Source organism: Strix aluco, chromosome 7 (genome assembly GCF_031877795.1).
Source record: "Strix aluco isolate bStrAlu1 chromosome 7, bStrAlu1.hap1, whole genome shotgun sequence".
NCBI classification, from domain to species: domain Eukaryota; kingdom Metazoa; phylum Chordata; class Aves; order Strigiformes; family Strigidae; genus Strix; species Strix aluco.
The window spans coordinates 38180275-38202992 of record NC_133937.1 but is presented as its reverse complement, the minus strand read 5'-3'; the positions used below and the strand labels follow the sequence as shown (position 1 = coordinate 38202992).

The window sequence follows — 22718 nt, the reverse complement described above, 5'->3', positions numbered from 1 at the left end:
CTGTCCCCTTAGACACAACATACACACGTGTGCAGAGTAAAGCTTCATCTCTTTTTCAAAATTAGCTATAACCAAACTTTCAAGGAAATCAAATTGCTCTATTCTGACCAGTTACCTCCGAAAGACAAATCAAAGAGGGAAATCAAATACTAACTCTGTGGACATGAAGTAGCTGATGCTCTCATAAAAACAAACAAACATACATTAATATTGCTCCAGAAAAAAATACTAAGATAACTGAGGTATCCACACAAACTTGTGGTCACCTACAGCTCTTACAATGGCCACAGTTAGCAATATTTTCTCTGCTGCCATAACAGGAATAATTTTTCTGTAGCCAGCTATGCAGAATCATGCCACAAAGGACACGTAGATTTTCCCTTGCCATCTTGCACAGTAAACCTGCTATACGGTAAATTTTAAAGATCTCAACTTTTATGAGCAGTTCATGAGAAGTTTCTTTCCCCACTGCCTCATGCTTCAGTTAACCTGAAGACAAAACTAACAGGAAACTGAATTTCAGTAACAAACCTTGCTACATGAACTGAATCTTTCAAGAAAACCCTTAAAAAATCCAAAACTTCACTTACACGTATTCGATGAACAGACTTGTATTTTTCTGGTACTGATAACTCTCCAACAGATTTGATTATAGCCACTGCTTTATTGTCATCTGGTGGATCAGAACTGTTACTGTAAGAACCGTTTTCATCACTGTCAGGCATTTCCTCCTCTTCCTCGCTATAACTTTCATCAGAATTTCCATTGATAGGGAAGTCTGTACTGTCTTCTTTTTTAGGTTCATCCAACTGAAAAAGCTCTGATAACATGTAGTTTGCTGAAGCAATAATCTTTTTAAATAAGAGAAAAAAAATAGTGTTTTCAAGTTAAATTTTCCTTCTGAGAGGCAACATCAATATTATTTTTCTTAGAATAAGGAGTAAACAGTACATGCAAGTAAGCATTTGATAACGTGTAAATACAACCTGTACACACACACATATACAGTATGACCATATGCTTGAGCACTGAATTTTTAACAATATTTAAGAAACCAATCACTGCAGACGTGTTGTCATCTATCCGTGTATGTGCATGCAGCCCTGCAATCAAGCTTGCCCACACTTGGTTTCACAACCCACCTTACAAGGGCTATCTCCTGTTTGACAAGTGAGGGTGTAAAAGTAAAACTGAGAATACAGGCCACTCAGGGCTAAGACAGCTTTGTTTTTTTCCTTTAAAGGAAAAATAAAAAAGGGAAGCTCTTGATCTCCCTATTTACTTCTTTTGAGCACCACCTGAAAAAACTCCTTGTTTATTCACATGCTTTGAGTTTTACAGATTCTCTCAAACTGCAGCTCTGCTGCCTTCCAGATAAGCTTTTACCTTCTCCACTTTTGTTCTAATTCAGGCAAGAAAGGTAAAATCTGCCATAAGAAAAAAAACCAGCAGCTATCTTAGTTGAAGATAAGGAGATATTTACCCTTTCTTTTCTCTGGACTGCTGTCACATGGAGAAAAATGAGGAAGTAATGAAAGCTCTGTACTGGTAAGGCTAAGCATTCAGGGGTCTGCACTTTATTCCTTCCCCCTTCTTCAGTTTATTCCTTTAAGTACTTTAATACTATAAACTGCCGGAGTTTCAAAATGCATTGATGACTGAGGAGATATTAGATACATGCATTTAAAAGCTATCTTGTAGCAGCAGCAACATCCACAGCACTAAAAATTTAGAGCAGCAATTTCAACTTCTTGGAAACAAAAAAAACCCCCCAAACCTGACAACCCAAATTAAGATTCCAATTGAAACTCAAGAGGTCAAACCAGACACCAGGGCACAAACAGCATATACTTGTGGAGGTAACTGTAGCTTGCTTTTTATAGCAAGAAAGGAAATAAAACTATACAGTAAGTCAAGAAAAATAGAACGCACACTGGTGACAGCCTAAAACAAACTGCATTCCCCCCTGTTTCAGTGTGGTTTTATAAGAAGTCTTGAGGCAAGAGTTTTCAGCCTCATTTCTTGCTTAACTGCACTACGCAGTCCTGGGCGTATCACTCCATAACCTCCCCTTGTTCCACTCAGAAGAGAAGGAACACAAACACCTGGAAGCCAACCTGCTCCAGCATCAGACTAAGACAATGAAATGAGATAGATATATACGCCCTACAGGCACACACTTTTTCCCCTCTAAGAGCAGAAGTGCTTAGAGAAAAAGGTTATTTTGGAACTATAAAACACTAACGATTAAGCCAGTAGAGAATGATAATAATAATCCTTACAATAAATGTTAAGCCCTTTTCCTTCTACCTCAAGTTTACTTGAAGACTGAACTCTTGCTCAGACAGCTCTCTCACTCCTACCATGAGGAATTTTGACACTAAGAGATGAGTCAAGTTTGCTAAGAAATTTAGATCAGATCCAGTTTAAAAAAAAAAAAAAAACCAAACCCAACAACGCAAAACAAGCACACAACGCTCATACATGCCTTGAAGTGACCTGGTTTTGGGCACCTGGTCCCTGAATTGGAATGAACAGTTTTATATCAAGTGCTTAGGCCGCACCTTAAATTACTGACTCTTGTGTAGCTCCAGGATTATGTAAACACTAAGTAATAGCTTTCAGGCTTGAACTTTTGGATTTAGGCACCTTAAGAAGGATCTGGCTGCCAAAAGACTTGCATTATTGCTTCATGCACAGAGTGATTATGACAGGGCATATATTCTAAAACACATTTTTGCAGTGAAGTCTCTTGCTTTCAAGATGCCTTTTTTACCCCCCCAAATGCTGGGTGACAGTTGAGTGAAGGACTTGCAGTTAACTCCCCTGAAATTCACCTTGGGGATATCAACTCCTGCACTTCCTGAACATTCTGAATGTAAAACAGTGTCAAGAGTAATTTCTAAAAACACAGCAATAGGGTAGCTGGGCAGTGGGGTGAATAAAAAAAAAAGTAACAAAAAAAATTGTGCCCACATTCCTTTCTTCCACTTCCCAACATCCTCTCCACTTCTGACTGTTCGAAAAAAATATTACATTTAATGCCACTGAAGCCCTCTATTTAGGACAGCACGGGTACTTACAGTTCCTGGTTCTGGTAATAAAGGGCATGTTTTGGCTCCTAGTTCTGCTGGAGTTTAGTACGACCAGACCACACGACAGTCCAGCAATTTCATACAAAGAGAATTGAGACAGAAGTTCTCCCTGGTAGCGCTGCTATACCATGTAAGCTATGTTAAGTAACTTTCCATCAGAAAAAGGAACCTTTTGGTATTAGACATTTGGCTGAACTGCCAACCAAACAGCATCTTACATTTCTTGGGTATTTTTGGAGGGCTTTTTGCAGAGGTGTTATAAAAAAACCCCCAGAAAACTAGTTATTCTACCAGGCTGTTTTCTGAACCAATATACAACTGCTGAGAAGGCAAAGGAGGCCACCACTGTGCAGGGGTATGAATTCAATTAACCAGCTTAAAAAAACACTCTCTCCTGCCCTACTAGAGTTATTTATGGAGTTAAAAATCCCATATAAGAAAGGGAAAAGGATTCAAGCCTAATCAAGTTTAGAAGAGAATAAAACCCAACTGGTAAAGAACAAGTATTACCTGTTCTAAAAGCTTGTGGCTCACAAGAGGCAAACGAGAGAAGGATCTTACGCAAACAAACAACAAAAAAATAATTTTTAAGAGCTTCTAAGTAGGATTTTGAGAGCCTTCCACAACTTTAATAAGTATTTTGTAGATTCCTTCCAATTTAGTTAATATATGCCATGTCACATCCTGTAATCCATTTTAAATACAATTCTGATTTTTCACACATTTTTGGGATCAATTTTCAGTTGAAAACAGTTTAAATGTATACCACCTTCACATAAATTAAGTTATATTTTGGATTAGATTTCAGCTTCAGCATAGATATTTCATTTTGAGATTTAGGATATGTTGCCTATAAACAGTAAAAATGTAAAGCTACCACGTGAGTGTACCATAGCCTACATAAAGCAGCTCCGGCCCAATCAACTACCAAGTCTCCTGCAGTACCGAGTTTACTTCTTTAGTTCAACAAATTGATACTCCCTTACACCATTCTGAACCTACAGATTTCTCAGTTTAAGACAATGAAGAGATTGTGAATAGACTTGGTCAAAATCCCAATGAGAATACAGCACCTCCATTATCTTCTGCAGCTATATGGGAAGCTAGTGCATCTGGTAGCAGTAATACTTAAGGTCAAGACATACACACCTTCTTTACCTCCCTAATCTTTGATAAACTACTTATCTTTCAGAGCAATTGGATTCCTGTTTTTATCAGAAGAGAATCATGTATCTAGAACAAAAGGAGGTCAATACAGCTTCATCTCCTTTTCATGTCTTACGGCTTCTGGAAGTGCAGAGCATCTCAACGTACCAATGGCTGATACAACGGACTAATGAAGAGACCAAGAGTTTGAAGTTCTGTTTTCTCACTCTCCCACCCACCAGGGAACAGCTGAGGTTGGAGGGAAACCCTGGAGACTGTCTGACCCAACTCTCATGTTCAAAGTATATTGCTCAGGACGGTGTCCATACGAGCTTTGAGTATCTCAAAGGATGGAGACTCTATAACCTCTCTGGTTGACCTGTCCCAGCATTCAATCACCTTTAGAGTAAAAATGTTCTTATAGTCACATTTTACAATGTCTAGCTAAGGTCTGCTTCAGTGTCTGTACAGCTTCCAAAAGGGCTCTTTGGGAACGAGAGTAAAAGAGCAAATGTAACGACAAGTTCCTTTTTAGAGCAGGACGGAAGACTCGTGCAGCAATGAGGGTAAGCAAAGGCTACTAATTTAAAAAAAAAAAAAAAAAATAGTCCAGGCCTTCTTTAAACATAAATCAATTTCTAAGTTTATAAATAAATTTAAATCCTCTCCCTTGCAAAGGGAGGAGGAAGTACCACGCAAAATATTACCAGGTATATTACAAACACAGCATTTCTATTATATTTTCACAAAGCTACAAGAAAACAGGTAATTCTTACTTGAGGATGTCTGCCATTGTCCAATAATTTAAGACAATTAAGGAGCAATGTTCTGATAGTGCCATAGTGTTTTTTGTTCTGGTTTTTCTTCAGCATCATATTGCAAGCAACTCTAAAAGAAAGTTGAACAAAATAGTAAATCCCAGAAAATTTTTTTGTGCTAGAAGAAAAAGCTTTAAACAATACTAGTGCAAAGGTAGATATCCCAAACTTTATGGTGAGTCTGTAAGACTTATTCAGCAAGAGTTTACAAGGAGAAATGGTGAAAATGAGAAAGTTTGTTTTGATTTAGGGGGACTGAGGCTTACCAAGCTCACATGTAAAAGACTTTCGTTTCATGCATTTTCACTTCATCATAATTTTTAGTCTGTATTCTTAATAGAACCATACCAAGAACTAATTTTTACAACAAAAATTATAAAAAAGCCTCACTTGTATAGAAGAATTGCCACTGGCATTGTAAAAGGGTTTTGGTATTTGTCTTCTGTCTCTTCACAAAGGGTGGTTAGGTCATAGAGCTTTACTATATCACTCCCACTTGCTGAAAGATAAGACCTTCCATTAATCAACATGACATTAACATAAATCTTTCCAAATGGATCTAAATCTACTCACCCTTAAATAACCAATAAGTATGTCCTTCTTTGGTGCAATTTGATTTCAGAAAAGATAAGATATTTTGAGCAATATCTTTTATCACTTTGGTAGAAAAGTTAGAGTTTTCCAAATTGGGAATATCTTCAGTCTTGATCATTTCATATTTCTGCAAGGAATGTATGTTAATACTCAAGATTAGGAGGCTTTTGTGTCACCTACCCCCCCCCCCCCAAATCTATAAATCAGTATCTATCAACTGCTAAAAGAAACAAAGGCTATTATTATGAAACAGTGTCATGAAATTGAGTTAACTTCTACGATTTTCTTTAAAAGCAAGCACATCTTGATTACATTACTCAATAAAAGCTTTAAAGATGATTCACTTCTGTGACAAACATGGTCAATGGAGAAAAAAAGGCGACAAAGAAATGGTGAAGGTGCAACGTCTACCTACTCCTTCAATGAAACCTAGTCAGCCTAGTAAGCAACTATATGCTACCAGGTACAACTCAGCTGGTATTCATGGTTTAAAAAGAAGTTTAAAAAGTATGCATCTATCTTGCCAAGTGAACACTACAGATTTTAAGATGCAAGAAACTGATGTATTTCTGCTGCTACATTTTTTATTTTTGCTTTCCCTCATACATCAGGGGAAGAACTAATCATGCATGCATGGAAAGGAGGAAAAAACCAAACCACAACACTATTTTTGGATCTCACTTGCAAGCTGTGTAGATGCTTCTCATTCTGCAATAAAGGATTTTTGTAATCTTTTTGTCAGAACAGTAAAACCAGACCTGGAGCAACTTCAGAAACTGAAGAACGGATTAACTAGGCATAATGCAAAGAGCCAGACTTACCTGAACAATTCCATTAACATGAAAGCACATCACAAGCTCTGGTACATTGCATATTAAGTTGTCCAACCAATAGTCAATTCCTGTTAGCACATTTATTGGCTTGTTGTTATCCCTAAAGACAGATATTTCTAGTGTTATTTAAGCCTTTATTTACTCTTCAGAAAAACTGAGGGATGTTTACTAATAGGATTTAGGTTTAAGTCACCTGAGATTGGATGGGTACTAAAAACAATGATTTGTTTTATAATTAAACATACTATAAAAATAATTGTTACAAAGAGGCAAACAATGTTATATCAAACAAAACAGATGTACTGATCTCTCCAATGGAATACACTCAGCAATTTTGAATTTCTGCCTACACTTATACTGAAACTTCAACAAGTTTCAGATATCACGCTATTACCAAGATAATAAGTACTCAAGAACTTCTAAAGGAATAGTTGCAGTATTAGCTGCAACTAATTATAGCAAAAGCCTTCTCCCAGACCTTCCAAAATTCCTTACAAAGCAAGGTACTGTTAATTCCTAGGTGTCTCTTAAAAAGGTGACAAATACACCAAACGAGTTTCAAGTTTTTGCTCATTCTTTGCCTATGCATAGGCAGGAACACAATGACTAGGAATCAAGTGATCTACGTAAAGTATTAGTGAACAGTAAGACAGTCTGAACTTAAAACTACTATAGACACAAGTTTTAAGTACTTATGCCCAACTAGTAGTTATTGAAATTCAGAATCCCAGTAGGAGAAACATTATTGCCTTCTTTTATAAAAGTAGCAATACAGTGAATTTAAGGACTAGATGTATAGAGATGTTTTAACACTCAACATTCACACTGAAGTCAGGAAAGCAAATAAAGATTTAGTGAGAGAGACAGAAAAATCAGCAGAGCACAAGTCCCAGTGCAGTGGCACAGCATTGGGACTGCTTGTTTTCACACACTTTACAATGCCATCACACCATTTAAGTCGAAAGCATGAATTTTATTCTTTAAACTGCATGTAAAAATTAAAGAGTTAACCAAACAAAATGCAGATAGCTAAGCAGGAAGCAAAGCAACACATCAGTCAAGGCTGCCATATATTTCTCATTAACTTCAAAACTCACCTGAGACGCAAGCTCACAGCAGGGTATCTCCCACCTCCAAATATAGGCATATTTGATCCTACTAACATGTGGATATCTTCAAAGGTCCACAAGATATTACGAACAAAGTCATTTTTAAGTCCCTTCATTAACAGAAAAAAAAAATCATTCTATAAATCACTAATATAAAAATTGTTGTCTATGACATTCTGTGGAATTATGAGAAAGCAAGAAGCAGAAGCAGCAAATAAAAGACAGCACACAATGAACTATGCTACGCATTCACATTAACTTAAAAAGACTGAGATCACAGATGCCACAAAAGCTACTTCTACAGGGGACTTAGTTTTTCTTAGTTCCAATTTAGACCAAATTTTAAAATGTTTGATTAAATTGGGGGTTCAGTGTTTGAGCTCAAATTTCACATATAGCATACCTGACTGTTTTCCCCGTCATTGAACAAAGTAGTCAGGTTTTGTTCTTTGGGGGCTGAGGCCACATGCCCCACTATATATGAGGGTTCAAGAGGCACACTTCCCTGGGAAAAGCACAAGGATAAGGAGTGATTCTCCTGCTGAGGTAAAGTTAGGCCATTAAAAAAAAATCTGAATAACAAAAGCATATAAGGGAAAAACCTTTACCCCTAACATCTTTAAATAAATATGTATTAAACTACAAAATGTCTCTAGTCAGTGACTAGAATGCTCCTTTTCTATATCTAGTACCAAAATTCTGTACTTTATATTCCCAGAGGCTTTGGAAAGGAATCAAAGTTTTTACAGAAATTCTTTACTACCCCAGGGTCAGCACCAGATTATCAGTCTCCAAAAGTAAAACCTCTATCCTGAGGTCTTATTTATAAATTAAAGAAAATGACACTGTAAAAAACACACAACAGCTTCTTTATGATAAAGAATTTGCTGTACTAGGCAATAGTTCCTGAAGGTGGAAGAAAGAAGTTGCCCTTTTTCTAAAAGCTTTCAAGTACTGAAATATTTCTCCACTTTAGAATATTACTACACCACAACACGTGCAGTTACAATTGCATGGATAATGTAGTTTAGAGCCTTCATAAGTTAGCTGACCAAATCATCTGGCATACCCACTGGTAATACTAAGTGTAACTATAGCAACGTTATTATATTTATGTAGACTGAAAACAACAGATCTTTCAACCTCTCAAAAATTTAATCAATTATTCAAAAAAATCACAGAAATTAACAGTTTTCATAAATAAGCTTAGGCATAGACTGAAACCCTGGATTGGGGTCTAATACTAATCATATTTTGTTGCATAATTACTCTATATATATATATATGTATGTGTCACTTGTGTAATCTCATGGCAAGTGTTTGTAAATGTTGCTCAAGCGTTTTGCAAACATTTTCAGAAATCTTCACTTTCCTCTTCCCCTAATATATTCAGGGCCACACCAGAATCATTTTAATGACAGATTTAAAAAGAAAAGGCCAAAACCTTAAGCTTCCATACACACCTTCTGAATATCAGATTTTTCTATTTTTGGGTAAAGTAATTGATGACTACTCCTAACCAAATGCTTTGTTCCTCAAAAATGCATAGATAAACATGTATTTACTATTACAGTGACAGGAAAAAAAAAATTCTGAAATTTGGAGCTCTGAAACACTGGCATAATCTAAACTGCACTTACTGCCAGGTCCTTCTAATGCCTGAGTTCATTTCTCTCAGCAAAGAATACTGCAGCAGCACCTCTGAAAAGCCTTCAATACACCTGTCTCTACAAAAACTAAGGTGCCATTGAAAACATTGTATACACTAACCTGGTTAGAAGCACCTGGATCTTCAGATAACGAAGAAGGCATTTCAAAAGGAGCTGGCCAGGAGGCCCTTCCTGCTTCATCACTCTCACCTGAAACAGGACCCTCCTGGTGCTGTTTTGAAGTGGAAGGAACAGGCTGAGCAGCTCCATCACCATTAATGCTGACAAAGCAACGTTAAAAATTTCGTATGACAATATGCAAACAGAGTCTATTTTAGAATTGTTATATTTGATGCACTGTTCTCAAGCAAGGACTCTGACAATCAGCAAGAAGATCGCTATAGTGGCAAGTTGCTCGAAATTCTTACAATATTACAGCTGGTGTCAATCTACCTTGCACACTGTAAGCTGTTCTTCCCTCAAACTCAGTTCTCAGAAGGAATATTGAGATATGCAGTGAATTAGGTCACACGATTTTATACTTTAATACTTCAATTTTATTCTAAAATGCTTCAATTCCCATTAAAAATATTTACATGTTATTTCCCAATCTCATCCTTCCATTTCTTCTGTGTAAATCAGTAAACAAGTAAGACAGATCGCAGTGGAATTTTAACATTTACTGCAAGACAAGAAATCAGGCAAAAGCAATGGGTACAGAATTCAAGATTCATGCAGACATAACGTTACCTGTAATACAAAAATTTTGAAAGTATAGCCTTCTGGTACCAATGTTCTTTACTCTTCTTTTTCCGTTGCCACTTCTGATCAATCAGCCTTTGGTAAAACTCTTTCAGCCATGTCCAGTCCCCTGTCTAGGCAATATCATAAATAAGAAATTAGTATTGAGAAGCACTGGGATGTAAATCAAGTGCCTTATTAACTTCTGAATACTCTTCTACAACAACAAAAGAAACCCTGAAAATAACTTCATAGCTAAAGCCTTGGTCATTTACTGAAAATGGATCTTAATAATAAATATATAATAATAAACATCAGCTGCAGTTTGTGGGTGAACCAAATGCTGCAGAATAGCAGCATATGCTTCACACAGACATTTTGATCTCGCATGTGGGCCTCAGGAATTTTGAAACATACATGCTTTCTTGGGGACTACACTATTCTTGAAATAATGCACACTGACTACATAACACACTTAAAAACCAAATGGTTAACCTGAGATGATCTCATGAAGAGTTCTTGAATATCCAGCTCATCCAATAAGAGTGTCCGCCCAATGCGATGTACTGCCATGCTCACATGTGACTTGCTATAAGGTATCTTCAGAAGTTTTTTAATATTCTTGCAGGAGAAAAGAGAACAGACATAGTATTCAATATAATTAGGAAACTGTAAGCAAAGAATACACTACTAACATTGGAGAGGCATTGGCTGGTGAATAAAACCTTCCTGTGCCAGTGATTTTAAGGTCATTCCACAAGAAGTGGAATTTGTTGAGGTCAGAGAACATGAGTGACAGTGATAAAGAGACCAAGTAGTCGGTATAAACCGCATACATGGTTTAAACATGATCTCACTTTGGATCATCACAACCAGGTATCACCAAAAGTAACAAAAAGAAAAATGCAAGTGGATGGTTTGGATTTTAAAAGCTTTCTCTTCACCACAGGAATACCAACACTTTGTCAGATATCCAGAGGAATCTGGACAGAGATCTACGTCTGAATAAAAATCTGCCAAACATCAACACTAAGACACTAAATGAGCATGTATGCTTCCTCTTCTGAATAGCCTCATCCGAATGCTACAGATATTACCAGCACCAAAAAAAGCTGGCAAAAATCAGAGGGAGGAAGAAGGTTGGAGGGGGGCTATCTCTTCTAGATAAGCATAGAAAAAAATAATCTTGAGTAATAATTTACATCAAAAAACCCCAAGTTCAAACGCACAAGGCAACTACATTGAAAGACTGATGTGTTGCATTCACTAAACCACAGGTTTTAGCTGAAAAGTATTTCTAGAAATTCATAGGAAATATGACTTCACCTCTACATTTCTTATTCAGTGATCAAAACTCCCTTAAATGACAGAGCAAAAGTTAGGTGACCTGTTTGTGTTTCACTAGGGGATCTTTTCTTCAAAGGACACAAAGATGACAGAAGCCATCTCAAAATAAGGTTTATACAACATAAGAGTTTGAATGATAGAACTTAAATATACATACCTCTGAATCAGACACAACATCGACATCATTTCCAACTGAGTCAATGAAGTCATACGCCATCCCAAAGCTATTTAGAAAATATTACAAGACAGATGCAGTGTGACATTAGAGACCTGTTTTTTTAAGCTTACTAAAGCTTTGAAAATTTTTTCTTCATCAAAAAGAAAAAAAAAATCTAACTAAACATTACCAGGTGTAATGAGATCTAAAGTTAATGAACAAAATCATTTCATATTTACATTCTAGAAGTTTTTCCGAGATATCTTTGGAAGTGCTTAGATCCAATTTCAAAATGTTCTAAACGGTAGTTTAAGTTTTGCTGAAAACAAGAAAATCAGAACTATTTAAAGTGGTTTTTAAGACAGCTATGGGAAATTAGAGACATTGAGTTTGAATTTTTTTTTAACACTAAAAACAAGAACAGTTTTTCAAGGAGTTTCTCTTTAAGGCATTAAGCATATTAAATACTTTCATTTTAGCAGCAGTCATTTCATTTTACCCCTTATTTACGTTTTCTAAAACTGGCCTACACATAACAGACACATCCTTGTATCTTCATCCACCCTCATTAAGGCCTCTCTAAACTACAAGCTATTTAGATCACAATATTTCAACATACAGATCATTCTTTAAAATTAAACCAGATATGGCTATAATCCAAATACATGATGTGCAAGTGTCCAAAATTATACTTTTGCTATTACCTTTATAATACTGACACTAGAGACAGAGAGATTATCAGCCTCTATTTAACAAACAAATATCTAAAATAAACAGGAAATATTCATGAAGCCCTGAGAAACATGTTGCTCGGCTCAAAAATTTACATCTCCTAAAACAGATTATGAGGATTTAAACACAGACCCTCCACAAACTAGGAAATTCCATTACCTAGTTGACTTAGTGCGAATTTGCTTGTTCAGCACAGGATTTAAGCTCCTATTTATAAACACTCTGAACTCAACTCATCCAAATACTTAACATCCATACTGAAAGGTAACACTGCTTTTTGGTTTTGCCCTTTATTTCATCTTCTGTGTTCACTCTTGACATGACTAAAAATTTCTTTTACCATTAGTTAGGTCCAGTTTCTAAAGATCTAGAAGAGCTATAAATTGGCTCTGTAGCTCTCAAGGGGAACCACTTTTGTTCCATTTTCACCTTTTATCAAAAGCAGAACGGCTGGCTGAACCAGTCTAGTTTGATTTGGGCCAGCTGACAACAGCCAACCAGTGAAGAACGTGAAGTCAGTTTGTCTCAGTCAAGGTGTCAACATGTATTTAGAAAAAATAGTAATCAACAGCATTACCAGCATCATTAATCATTTACAAAGAAGACAGGATTATAGCATATAGGTAAGAACTAAGGATTAAAAAGTAGAATGAGAACGGTTAAGAAAAAGCGATAGCTAGTTGCTATGGTAAAGTCTTTCACACTTTGAGTTACACAGCATCCAAGATTACTGTTAGAATTATTCTTAAAGGCCTGAAAAAACACAGCCTGCTGTTATTTACCTTGAAAATGGTTTACTTTTTTTGTTGTTGCCAAGAATAGTTGTCCCTGCTGGTCCCAGCTTAGCGCTTTCACGTAACCAATTGGCAGGTGGAAGTTTCAAGTCCGTTTTCTCCTGCAGACGGGCAAACGCTGCTTGCGGGGGGGCAGAGGAGTATTTCACCACAGCACTGCTTTTCACTTCATTGCCTCCAAGAAACAATACCGACCCCTAGTTTTCAAAGGGAAATTAGTCTTTTATGTATAAAATCATAGCAATTAAAGTATCAGACTTGCTCTGTGGTAAGCTATTTTTAATGCTAAGTGACCTAAGCCTTGGCATTCACTCATCATTTCCTCCTGCACCTATTCACGAGTATTTGAGTTCCCCTAACTCCCAACACTTGCGTCAAACATATGCTCCACTTTATAAGGATGAAGTGCTATTAAGGCCAGCTCCACACGGAACGTGAAATTACTCAGAAAGGCTGAAACTAAAATATAAGTCCCACTAACGCCGTGAAAGTAAGTGTTCACTAACCAACATTAAAGCTAAACACGTTTCTGCCTTAATAAGTAAGCCTTATGACTGATTATTTCTTTTCAAATACAATAAAACACATCTGTCACACTTAAGAGCTTTGAACAGATATATGTGAAGGGAAAAACAGATCCACAGGATACTCGTTATGTAAATACAATGCCGCACACTGCACTTAAGCATAACAACAGAAATACTGCTTCCAATTAAAGCTTAATCATAATTAGTACGTTCCTCCAACCCTGACAATAGCATTCCCTTACTGGCCAAACTAGAAGGAGGATACACGCCTATGAGGAAACGTAAAACATTCCTGGGGGCTGCGTTTACAGCCCCGCGCTCGCCACCGGGGCACCGGCAGCAGCCCCCCCTCCCCGCACCTCAGCCCGGCCCGGGGAGGGTGGAGTGTGTCCCCCCGCCCCTCACCGCCGTTACCTGCTTGGGCTCCTCCGCGTCTCCCCGCAGAGGGGCAGCAGCCCCCACGCCGCAGAGGTCCTCCATTGCCCGCCCGCCTTTCGGGGCCGGCCCGGGGCCGGCGGGGTACAGGCCGCTGTCAGCGCCCGCTGCCGGCGGGGGGTGGGGGGGGGGTGTGAGCCCTCACGCCGGGAACAGCAGCCTCTCGCGAGATTTCCCGAGACGTCCCAGGAGGCGCCGGGGGCGGGAAGGGCGGGCTCTGGCCAATAGGAGAGCGCGCGGGGGGGAGGGGGTGTGGCGCGCGGCCGAAGTGTGAGGGGAAGGGCGGGAATGGCGGGTGGCGGTGAGGCTGTCGGGATGCTTCTCTCTCGGTTTAGGTGCTGGTTTGGCTTTTCTGGGCGGCTCCCGGCCTCCAGGGCGCTGAGCCGAAGCGGGTGGTTGTGGTGGGGCTGCACCACCATTAGCAGCCCGTCTGGTTACGCCACTTTGCTATAGCAGGAGAGTGAGGTGCTGCGGTCTGCAGGGCATGTCTCGGTGTGGTAAGGAGCTGCTGAGCCTCAGGGGCCTGCTCAGGCCCAGTGCTCCCGGAACCCGGCTGCCCTGGGTTGTCTGAACCCTACCCTGAGAAACAACCGGTGCATTGCTGCGTTAGGTAGCTTAGGTAAGGGATGGGGCCAGCAGAGTTTATTGATGGGGTTTACAGACATGCTGACTAACTGTAACCTTCATGAAACCAGCGAGCACTTGGTGAAGGGCTCCTTAGAGTGTGGGGATCAAGAATTGTAGTGTGCTGGCCTCTGCTTGTACACTGAATTTCACAAAGGCTTACCTGTTATGGCCAGAGCAAGCAAATGGTACCTTGAATAGTGCCCAAAGGATTTTTACTATTTACTGTTTTCCTCTTAGATGTTATTCTTTATTCTCCATGCCACAGGAGACCATACAGTTCATGACTGGTCAGGAACTACAAATGCTGACAGCCTGTCATCATATATTGTTTATATATATATATATATATATACACACAACATAGAGCACCTGGGCCAGGGCCTGCCTTTCTTTGCTGGGGTACTTTCCTGTCCTGCCACTGATTCTCATGAAGCTTAGATGATCCTGGTCATCTTTGAAATTCATTCTTTCTCCCAAAGTTGATTGAAAATGGCCTGAAGATTTGAAAATTACAAGATCTCAGAGATGGAAAGTGCAGTTGCATAAGTCTCGTTCATTTCCTTTGTGAACCAAACTAAAATACTCTACTTTTGCATATTTCTACTAACACAAAGCATATGTCTTTTAGCAGTAACAACAATAGTATAAATGCAACAATACACTTTGGTATGAAAATACACATATAGAATCTATTTAAGAAATATTTCAGATAATGTTCTAAAGCAGTTTTAGTCAATTTCTTATTATATTGGACCTATGCTTACTGCCATTGCAGACTGGCACAACTCAATTTAATTATATATTCCTTATGTTCCTTTAGAATCCTTTTATGGTGTTAGGAAGGGACCTTTTAAGTTTCATCCTTAAACTTTTTCAGCTTTACCCATATCTCACTGGAAAACAGTAAATAGAAAACTATTGCAGCCCTTCAGGAAAAAGATTCTAGTGGAGTAATACTTTAAAAGCCAAAGTGCTGTTTGAGTTTGCAATAACGGGCCTGAAGTTACTGAGTCTGAAAATGAGTAGAATGGAATGAAAACAAATTACAGGTTCCTCTGCCTGTCACGCTCTTTATCCTTCTCTAGTTGTTTCTGTCACTGGCTTACTCAGTCTTAAAAATAGCATGAATTATCTCCCCAGCCTTCTGATCTGGTCCTGGCACATTCAGACCTTGGCACAGTTCATCACAGTCAATGCTGAGGTGACAATACAATCATGAAAGTGTTTCAAAACATGTTGCTCTTACAGCTTGTTTACAATTTTTTTTTCTTAACCAAAATTGCATTATCTGAAACAGCTTATTTTTCATAAACAAAGTTTACATTAGCCTCTGTAAATCATCATAAAAGTTATTCACCTACTTTTGTACTTAAAAGTAACTTGCAGTATGGCATCACTAATAATAACAAGTTCCAAATAATCTTATCTGTATGATCAAAAGTTCAACAGATACTTAGAGAAACAAAGAAGAAGAATTTAGAAGAAAGCCTTGAAAAACTCCGTGATGGCAGCTAGCATTTCCAAATATCATTGCCTATGTCTTATAGTGAGATTTTCCCACAGGAACTTTGTAATTGCACTTTGTAAATGGCTACGACTGTCTGAATCATTCATACTTAACTAATACAAGTAGCATATTTTTTCTTGTTCTGTTTGCCAGCCATGGCATCTGTTTCCCATATAAGTTAGCCTTGAATATAGAAGAGAGCAGGTCACTTACTATGCGACTGTCATGTTCTTTATAGTCTGTCAAGGCCGAGGAGGCAAAATCTTGGTTTGTGCTTGGTTTAGTGACAAGTTCTGCCTTGTCTGCAGCTCACCCACAGGCTCATTTCACCATAAGCAAGGGCTTTGTGCCTCAGTTTTCCTTTCTGTGAAACAAGCCTTAACATTTTGGTTGGTTCTCCGCTTCCCCAGCCATAAAAACATCTTACAAATGTTATACATTAAAAAAAAAAAGCCCGCTATATCCATCTTAGGGACTGTATCTGTAATAGGAATGAACAGACTGGGGACTTTACTGGCCAGCAGGCAAGTGGCACGGTGCAGATGGCATCCAGCGCCGTCTGCCCCCCAGCAGGGCAGCCCCCCCCCCAAATTCCCTGCGGGGAACAGTCCCTGCTGTGTTTCCCTGAAGCCCTGCCTGTGCTTGTTGCCAGAGAGTCCCGACAGTTAAATAGTATGGATGTTTACAAGTCAGTGCCCAAACTCGAAGGCAAAAATATCCTTTAGGTGCCATCAGGCTTTTTTTTGAACAAATGTTTGTGTATGTGATTAAGGAGTGTGTATGTGTAAAGGGATTTTTAAAAGAGCATGAGGTTACATCTTAAAAATAATATACACAATGTCTTTGTTTTTTTTTCTCAAAAATGGTCCTCTTCAGGTATTACCATTCATATTGTAATGTGTCATTGAAGTAATTGCGCAGAACTAATTAATTTTTAAACCGAATTGCATTTCTCTCCCATTTTAAGACAGCATTCAATACTTTAACCAACTTGGTTTTGGTAAAAGCAAATAAATAACAGCAGTGTTGCCTTTGCTCATCTGGATCTTACTGAACCACCAGAATCACTCAGTGACGCACTCAGGGGGGGTCTGAAGTCATGGGGGGGGGTCCTCTCCCCACACCCCACTCTGTGAGCGGGACAGGTGCCCGCCGTGGCAACCGCGTGCCCGGGCCAGGGACAGTGGCCATGCCCAAGGGCAGGTGGTCTCACCCCAGCGAGCAGCACGTTGGTGCCTGGGTGAGGGCTGGGCAGGAATCCCCATATTCCTTTTTTATCCTTAAACTCTGGGGAAAACACGGTGTTGAGGGTGACTCTGTCCTGTAGCCAGAAACGAGGGTTCTCATTCCTGATGTTTATGAGGAAAAGTGCCCTAGGTATTCAGAGGAAGTGTACTAAAGCAAACTGGCAGGATATTTTTTTCAGTTTTCCAACAGTGCTGGCAGTCTCTTATTTTACATTTAGCTCCAGCCAATTTTCTTTAGCTTCTGGAAAATGCCAGCTGACATTTGCCTCAGTTCTTGCCCTCCGGAGAAGTGTCGCGGCCCCCGTCAGAGGGACATCAGGTCACCCCAGGGCACTGTGGCGCTCGCCTGGCACAGGCTGTTCTTCAGTCTCTGAACCTGTGGGCCTAACATTTGGCTGAGCTATTCCCCAAAAGTTTTGTGCTTTCAAACCTTCAGTCATACAACAACAGGAGCAGCGTGGGGGAAGTGGTTTTGCTGGATGGGTTATCGTTGTATAAACAATTTTCAGAAAGTTCCTAGAGAAATAAGATTCTTGTCTGTTTTACATATCTGCGTCATGGGGTCTTTATGGTGGGGTTTGAGTTATGTGGGGAAGGCTCCTGATTTTTGCAGAGGCCGCTAGGTGCTGCTGCAATCCAAATAATAAAAAATAAATGGGAAAATCCGGTTTTGCCCACATTTCTGATCAGATTTATTTGATTGTTTGTTGGGTTTGTTTGTTTTTTTTTTTTTAATGGGACACAATTTTCATTATTTTCTAGTTTGCTCATGTTGAAGGATGCCAGAGACAGCCTGAGTCAGCTACAAGCTCTGTGCTAAAGCAGGTCCAGCACTCAGGAGCAGCTCAGTATATTGAGGATAGATTGCCGCGAGCGTACAGAACTCGGGAGCAGGTGAGTTACTGTGGCACTGCAGTCAATTTACAGAGCTCCTTTTTGCAAGTTATCACTTGCTAAGTTATAAGTAAGAATAGCACTTACGGTAGTTAGCAAAGCAGTCATAGCGGACTGGCAGACTTTGTGCCTCAGGGAGTGAAATGATTGCTAGCTCTGCTAAGGACCAAACATATTTTGCTGTTACTCAGTTATAATTTTGGATACTCAGAGCCCTGCTGTAGTTATTGCTGAGTTCCAGCATCAGTTACTTTTCCCTTTTAATAGCTACTATAGCTGTTTGAGACACATTCATGTGCCAAAATATGTTAGGACCAATTTCAGTCCAAAATCTGTGTGTAAAGCCCTATAAGAACATTTAACTGAAATTTGATGATCTGTTTTGAATTGAATGTCAGAAATTCTGTCTATTCAGGCAAAGGATTATCTTTTTGATCATTAAAAAGTGAGACGCTTCCCATTTGAAATATTTTTAAGGCTTGCTTAAAACTGAGGAGAGTTGGGACAATTATGGAAACAAAATATAGTATTTTAAAATCACAAGTATTTAAACTTTTACAATTTCATAAGCATGTTTCTATGTCCTTATTTTATCATCACACTGAGCTCTGCTTTACCCACCCACTTTGTGCACAGAACATTTTCTATTTTCATTTTCTATAAGCGTAGCAATTATATTGAGTACATTTCACAGATTTTGCTATAATGAAGCACAGAAATGGGCTAGGAAGGAATATTTAAGAGGTAAGCTTGGGGCTAGTGAAAAGAAAAGAAGATTATACTGTAACATGAGTATATATTATGTTGATAATACGTACACCTCTCTGTGGAGCATCTGGTCTTAGCCACTGTCTGAAAAGGAGAACCAGGTTGATGGACCTTTTATCAGCACTAGAATGACTGTTCACCTGATGGTTTATGTCTTGTATTTACCAGCCCTTCACTGTTGAAAAAGAATTAGTGGAGTTCCTACCTGTCATAAATCAAGAAATAAAATGACATCAGAGGTGAAGATACATTAAAGGCTAAAATATGATGTCACAGGAACAATCTGAGGAAGTTTGTTTATGTGACATTTTTAAGAAGTCCTGATTGGAGTGTTGGAAGCTCACTGCATGTGAAGCTGGATGTCTAATCTCTTTGTATGAGGGAACTCACTGGCTGTGAGGTTAATTAATTTTCTCAGAAATATAGTACTGTTTAAGCTTATATTATCTGTTATTTCTTATTACATGATAGTCCTGTAATTCTTCTGGAATAGCTTTTTTTTAACCATTAGTTAATATGGGGAATCCTCCCAAGAGCTGATATTCAATGTTTACCATCTTGGTTTTCAATTTTCCTGCAGCATATAGGCACTAGTAATAAACACTATTCCTAAAATGTTAAGATTGACATGTAATTGCAGTAGGATATTTTAGTAAGTCTTACATTTTACTGACTTAGAAGGTGCTTATTTTTAAACACATATATGAGAATGTATCTGTTGAATTTATTTATCCGTTGAACTACAGTCTGGTGGAATCTGTATGAGGAAACAAGTGAACGCGTGGCATGTACCTAAAAATGGTAGAGAGCCTGTCGAGTATACCAAATACCCTAAGATATGATCATGCAGCTGACTCCACACTGGCAAATTTTGTATTTGGTGATTGCCTTTGCTGCATCAGGCCTCCAGTTACATTTATCTTTAGAATTGATTCAGATCCACTTACCGCAGAAACACTTTTTAAAAATTGGGTTACATTAAAATTTGCTCTTCTGTTTGGAGGTGAATATCATAGTTGGACGATGAAAAATGTGTTCCACAATGTTAAAAGTAAAAATTGCTTCAGCATTTACAGAAAAAACATCAAGTTCCCAACATGAAGCAGGAAAATAATGCTTGGGGAAGAACAGAGGCCATCTAATATTCTAGAAGTGTTTTCAGTGTTTCAATTTTTAGCTATTTTAATAATATTGCAATGATAGATAACAAACAAACTTTAAAAAAAAATATGTTAAAATATGTTAAATTGCTTTCAAAAGAGTTCTTTTGCAGATGTCTTTTTTTTCTTCTAAAACTCTAGTTTCATTTTAGACATTGGATGAACATTATGTTAAAGAATGAGATTATAAATTAGTTATGCAATTAATACCTCCTCCACTTCCCCTGCAACAAGCAGTGTACATGACATTCAGTACATAAATCATAGATTAATTCAGTTTTGAGGTCCCTTTTGTAGTTCATTTTAATTAGCTTTAGGCTTACTAATGAATCAAACAAGGCAATCCTGACATATATCTAGTATTTTGCTGCTTGCAGACAGAATGTATCATTTCTTATTTGAAAAATCACACTTTTATATTAATCAGGTATATATTCAGCAAGTCAAGGGAGCACAGAACCTCCTGACAATTTTGTAAAAGAAAACTGGAATAAAATACAGAAGGTCCACATTACTCCTATAAAATTATGTGCAGTTGGAGATTCAACATACAAGTATGACTTCTGTGTTAGAATATAGGCAGCTGTAATTTCAGCATCTGTCAGAATGTAAGAACTAAGACTAGGAGACTCCAAGGTATGTGAAAATTCATAATTTTTTGGTATAATTTCTTTTTTTCAGAGAGCGGTGAACAACAATTTCCCATTTTCTTGTCACGACAACAGACAGTGTCTACAGAATGTAGGAGAGTATTTTGATTTTGTAAGTACCCAGCACTAAAAAGTCAAGCAAGTTCATATCTCTCAGTCTGCTAGAGATTAAACACAGTATCTTTTCTCTCCCCTACAAAAATTATAGGTGCTAAAAATTGTGAGAAGAGGAAAATGTAAACAGCAAAGAAAACTACTTTTTATTAGTGTAGGGATGGGACTCCTGGGGCTGGCACAGGTATGCAGCCACACGCATGGTCATTGAGAGTGACAGAAATCAAGGGGAACCCATGATTTGCGTCTCTGAGAGTGTTTTCTAGTGGTCCTGTTTTTTATATCTTAACGTGGTTTTGTAACCTGTTACATATCCTGTTAGTCTGCTAAAAGTGATTGGCCTTGTGATGGACTTTTGTAGGGATCTCAGCCACATTCACAGTCCCACATATTTGGTTCAGACTCACCTTTATCATAGGTTTAACCAAAATCCATAGGACACCCACAATATATCTCCAGAATGTATTATTTTCCAATCCGCACCTCTTTATAATATACTTGTTCAAATGTATGTTGAAAAAGCCACAACTTTGAATGGAATTTAAATTGTTTGGGGCTTTTCTGTATGTGCAACGGGTTCATCTTTTCCCACTTTTCTTAGGTTGTTGACATCTCTCTAGTCAGGGAAAGAAATAGTGCTGTTCACAAGATCATGAGTAGAGGAGGAAGCAGCAAATTGTGATATTGAAAGTTTGTCTGACTTTGGGTTCTCAGACCTAGATTTTCTGGCATTCATTATTCACTGAGCAACCTCCATTTCTGTGCACTTTTGTGCAGCGTCTCATAGTTTTAGCGATATTGATCAACCATAATTCCAAATAAATTTCCTGCAAGCTATGGAGTGTGAAAATCAGGCTCTGTCTCTCTGTGTTTGGACACACAAGGGATAGCTTTGAAGATTCAGATTTCATGGTCTGTTTCTGTTTCTTTATTGCAATCCAGACATAAAATTATTAACCTATTTCTCTGGGTTACTCTGAAGATTAATTTAGCCGAGTATAGCTAAATAGCCTTGAGTATATAGCACACTACAGAAATGCAAAGTATAAGTGGTTTATTAGTACTAAGAGGTGGCAGGTCAACAGATTTCCCATTATATATGCAACCAGAAATGTTCATATAGGCAAGTCTGACAATATTATTTTTAACTTGCTGAAGATCAACCATGAGTTCTTGAAATCACTGTGGTAACAGCTTTGTTAACTTCCCAGTGGGGTAGTGACTGTTACAAGCTTTGCCTGTGAAACTGTGATTGTAAGTCATATGTTTACATTAATTTTTCTTTCAATTCTTTTTCTAGGGTATGGGCCGGAGGAAGGTGGAACCAGAGAGAAGGCAACAGAACTCACAGAACTTCTTCCTATGGGCTCACGAATCCGTTCCTAGCGGCGAGGATGGTTTAACCATTTATCAGACATCGTTTGTGAAAGATCTAAATACCGAGGGCCCATTTTGTAGGTGGTATCCAAAACACCACTCGGAGAAATGTTGCACTGACAAACCCGTTCCTAAGAATAAAAAAACCTGCAGCCAAACAAGCCATCTTAATTATAAAAACACCTTTGTAGCACTGACTTATCATCATTAGAGCCTTTTCTTGAGATCTGAACTACTTTTTACTCAAATGGACGATGAAATAAACATTTGTGTAAAGTGAATGCGGTAGTACAGTTGAGAGTTCATTGAGATCAACAATCATATGTCACTCTGAAGACACACATTACTATAAAAATTTTAATGAAGAGGAACTTTATAAGGAAAAGCAGGATTCTAC

At 38.3% G+C, this 22718-nt stretch overlaps 2 protein-coding genes across 5 annotated transcripts in view; one reads left to right on the top strand and one right to left on the bottom strand.

Annotated features, from left to right (window-relative positions):
• EDRF1 (erythroid differentiation regulatory factor 1) overlaps nucleotides 1-14122 on the bottom strand; it is a 28354-nt gene extending 14232 nt beyond the window's left edge. For 3 of the 4 annotated variants that reach the window (XM_074831511.1, XM_074831510.1, XM_074831512.1), the window contains exons 1-13: nucleotides 13957-14122; nucleotides 13004-13212; nucleotides 11490-11556; nucleotides 10481-10606; nucleotides 9995-10119; nucleotides 9366-9525; nucleotides 7999-8100; nucleotides 7584-7705; nucleotides 6475-6586; nucleotides 5633-5780; nucleotides 5450-5558; nucleotides 5018-5129; nucleotides 591-851 (exon numbers count right to left, since the gene is read on the bottom strand). In XM_074831511.1, the coding sequence (XP_074687612.1) occupies nucleotides 591-851; nucleotides 5018-5129; nucleotides 5450-5558; nucleotides 5633-5780; nucleotides 6475-6586; nucleotides 7584-7705; nucleotides 7999-8100; nucleotides 9366-9525; nucleotides 9995-10119; nucleotides 10481-10606; nucleotides 11490-11556; nucleotides 13004-13212; nucleotides 13957-14022 (1719 nt within the window). In that variant the 5' untranslated portion in view covers nucleotides 14023-14122. The remainder of the gene's footprint in view (nucleotides 1-590; nucleotides 852-5017; nucleotides 5130-5449; nucleotides 5559-5632; nucleotides 5781-6474; nucleotides 6587-7583; nucleotides 7706-7998; nucleotides 8101-9365; nucleotides 9526-9994; nucleotides 10120-10480; nucleotides 10607-11489; nucleotides 11557-13003; nucleotides 13213-13956) is intronic. The other variant, XM_074831514.1, reaches the window with a different exon arrangement.
• Nucleotides 14123-16653: 2531 nt separating this feature from the next.
• On the top strand, nucleotides 16654-22492 carry TEX36 (testis expressed 36). Its single transcript, XM_074831651.1, is given in 6 exon segments — nucleotides 16654-16812; nucleotides 16814-16846; nucleotides 18121-18252; nucleotides 20862-20942; nucleotides 22245-22458; nucleotides 22461-22492. Coding segments are annotated over 6 exon segments (651 nt in total).
• The last annotated feature ends 226 nt before the right edge of the window (nucleotides 22493-22718 follow it).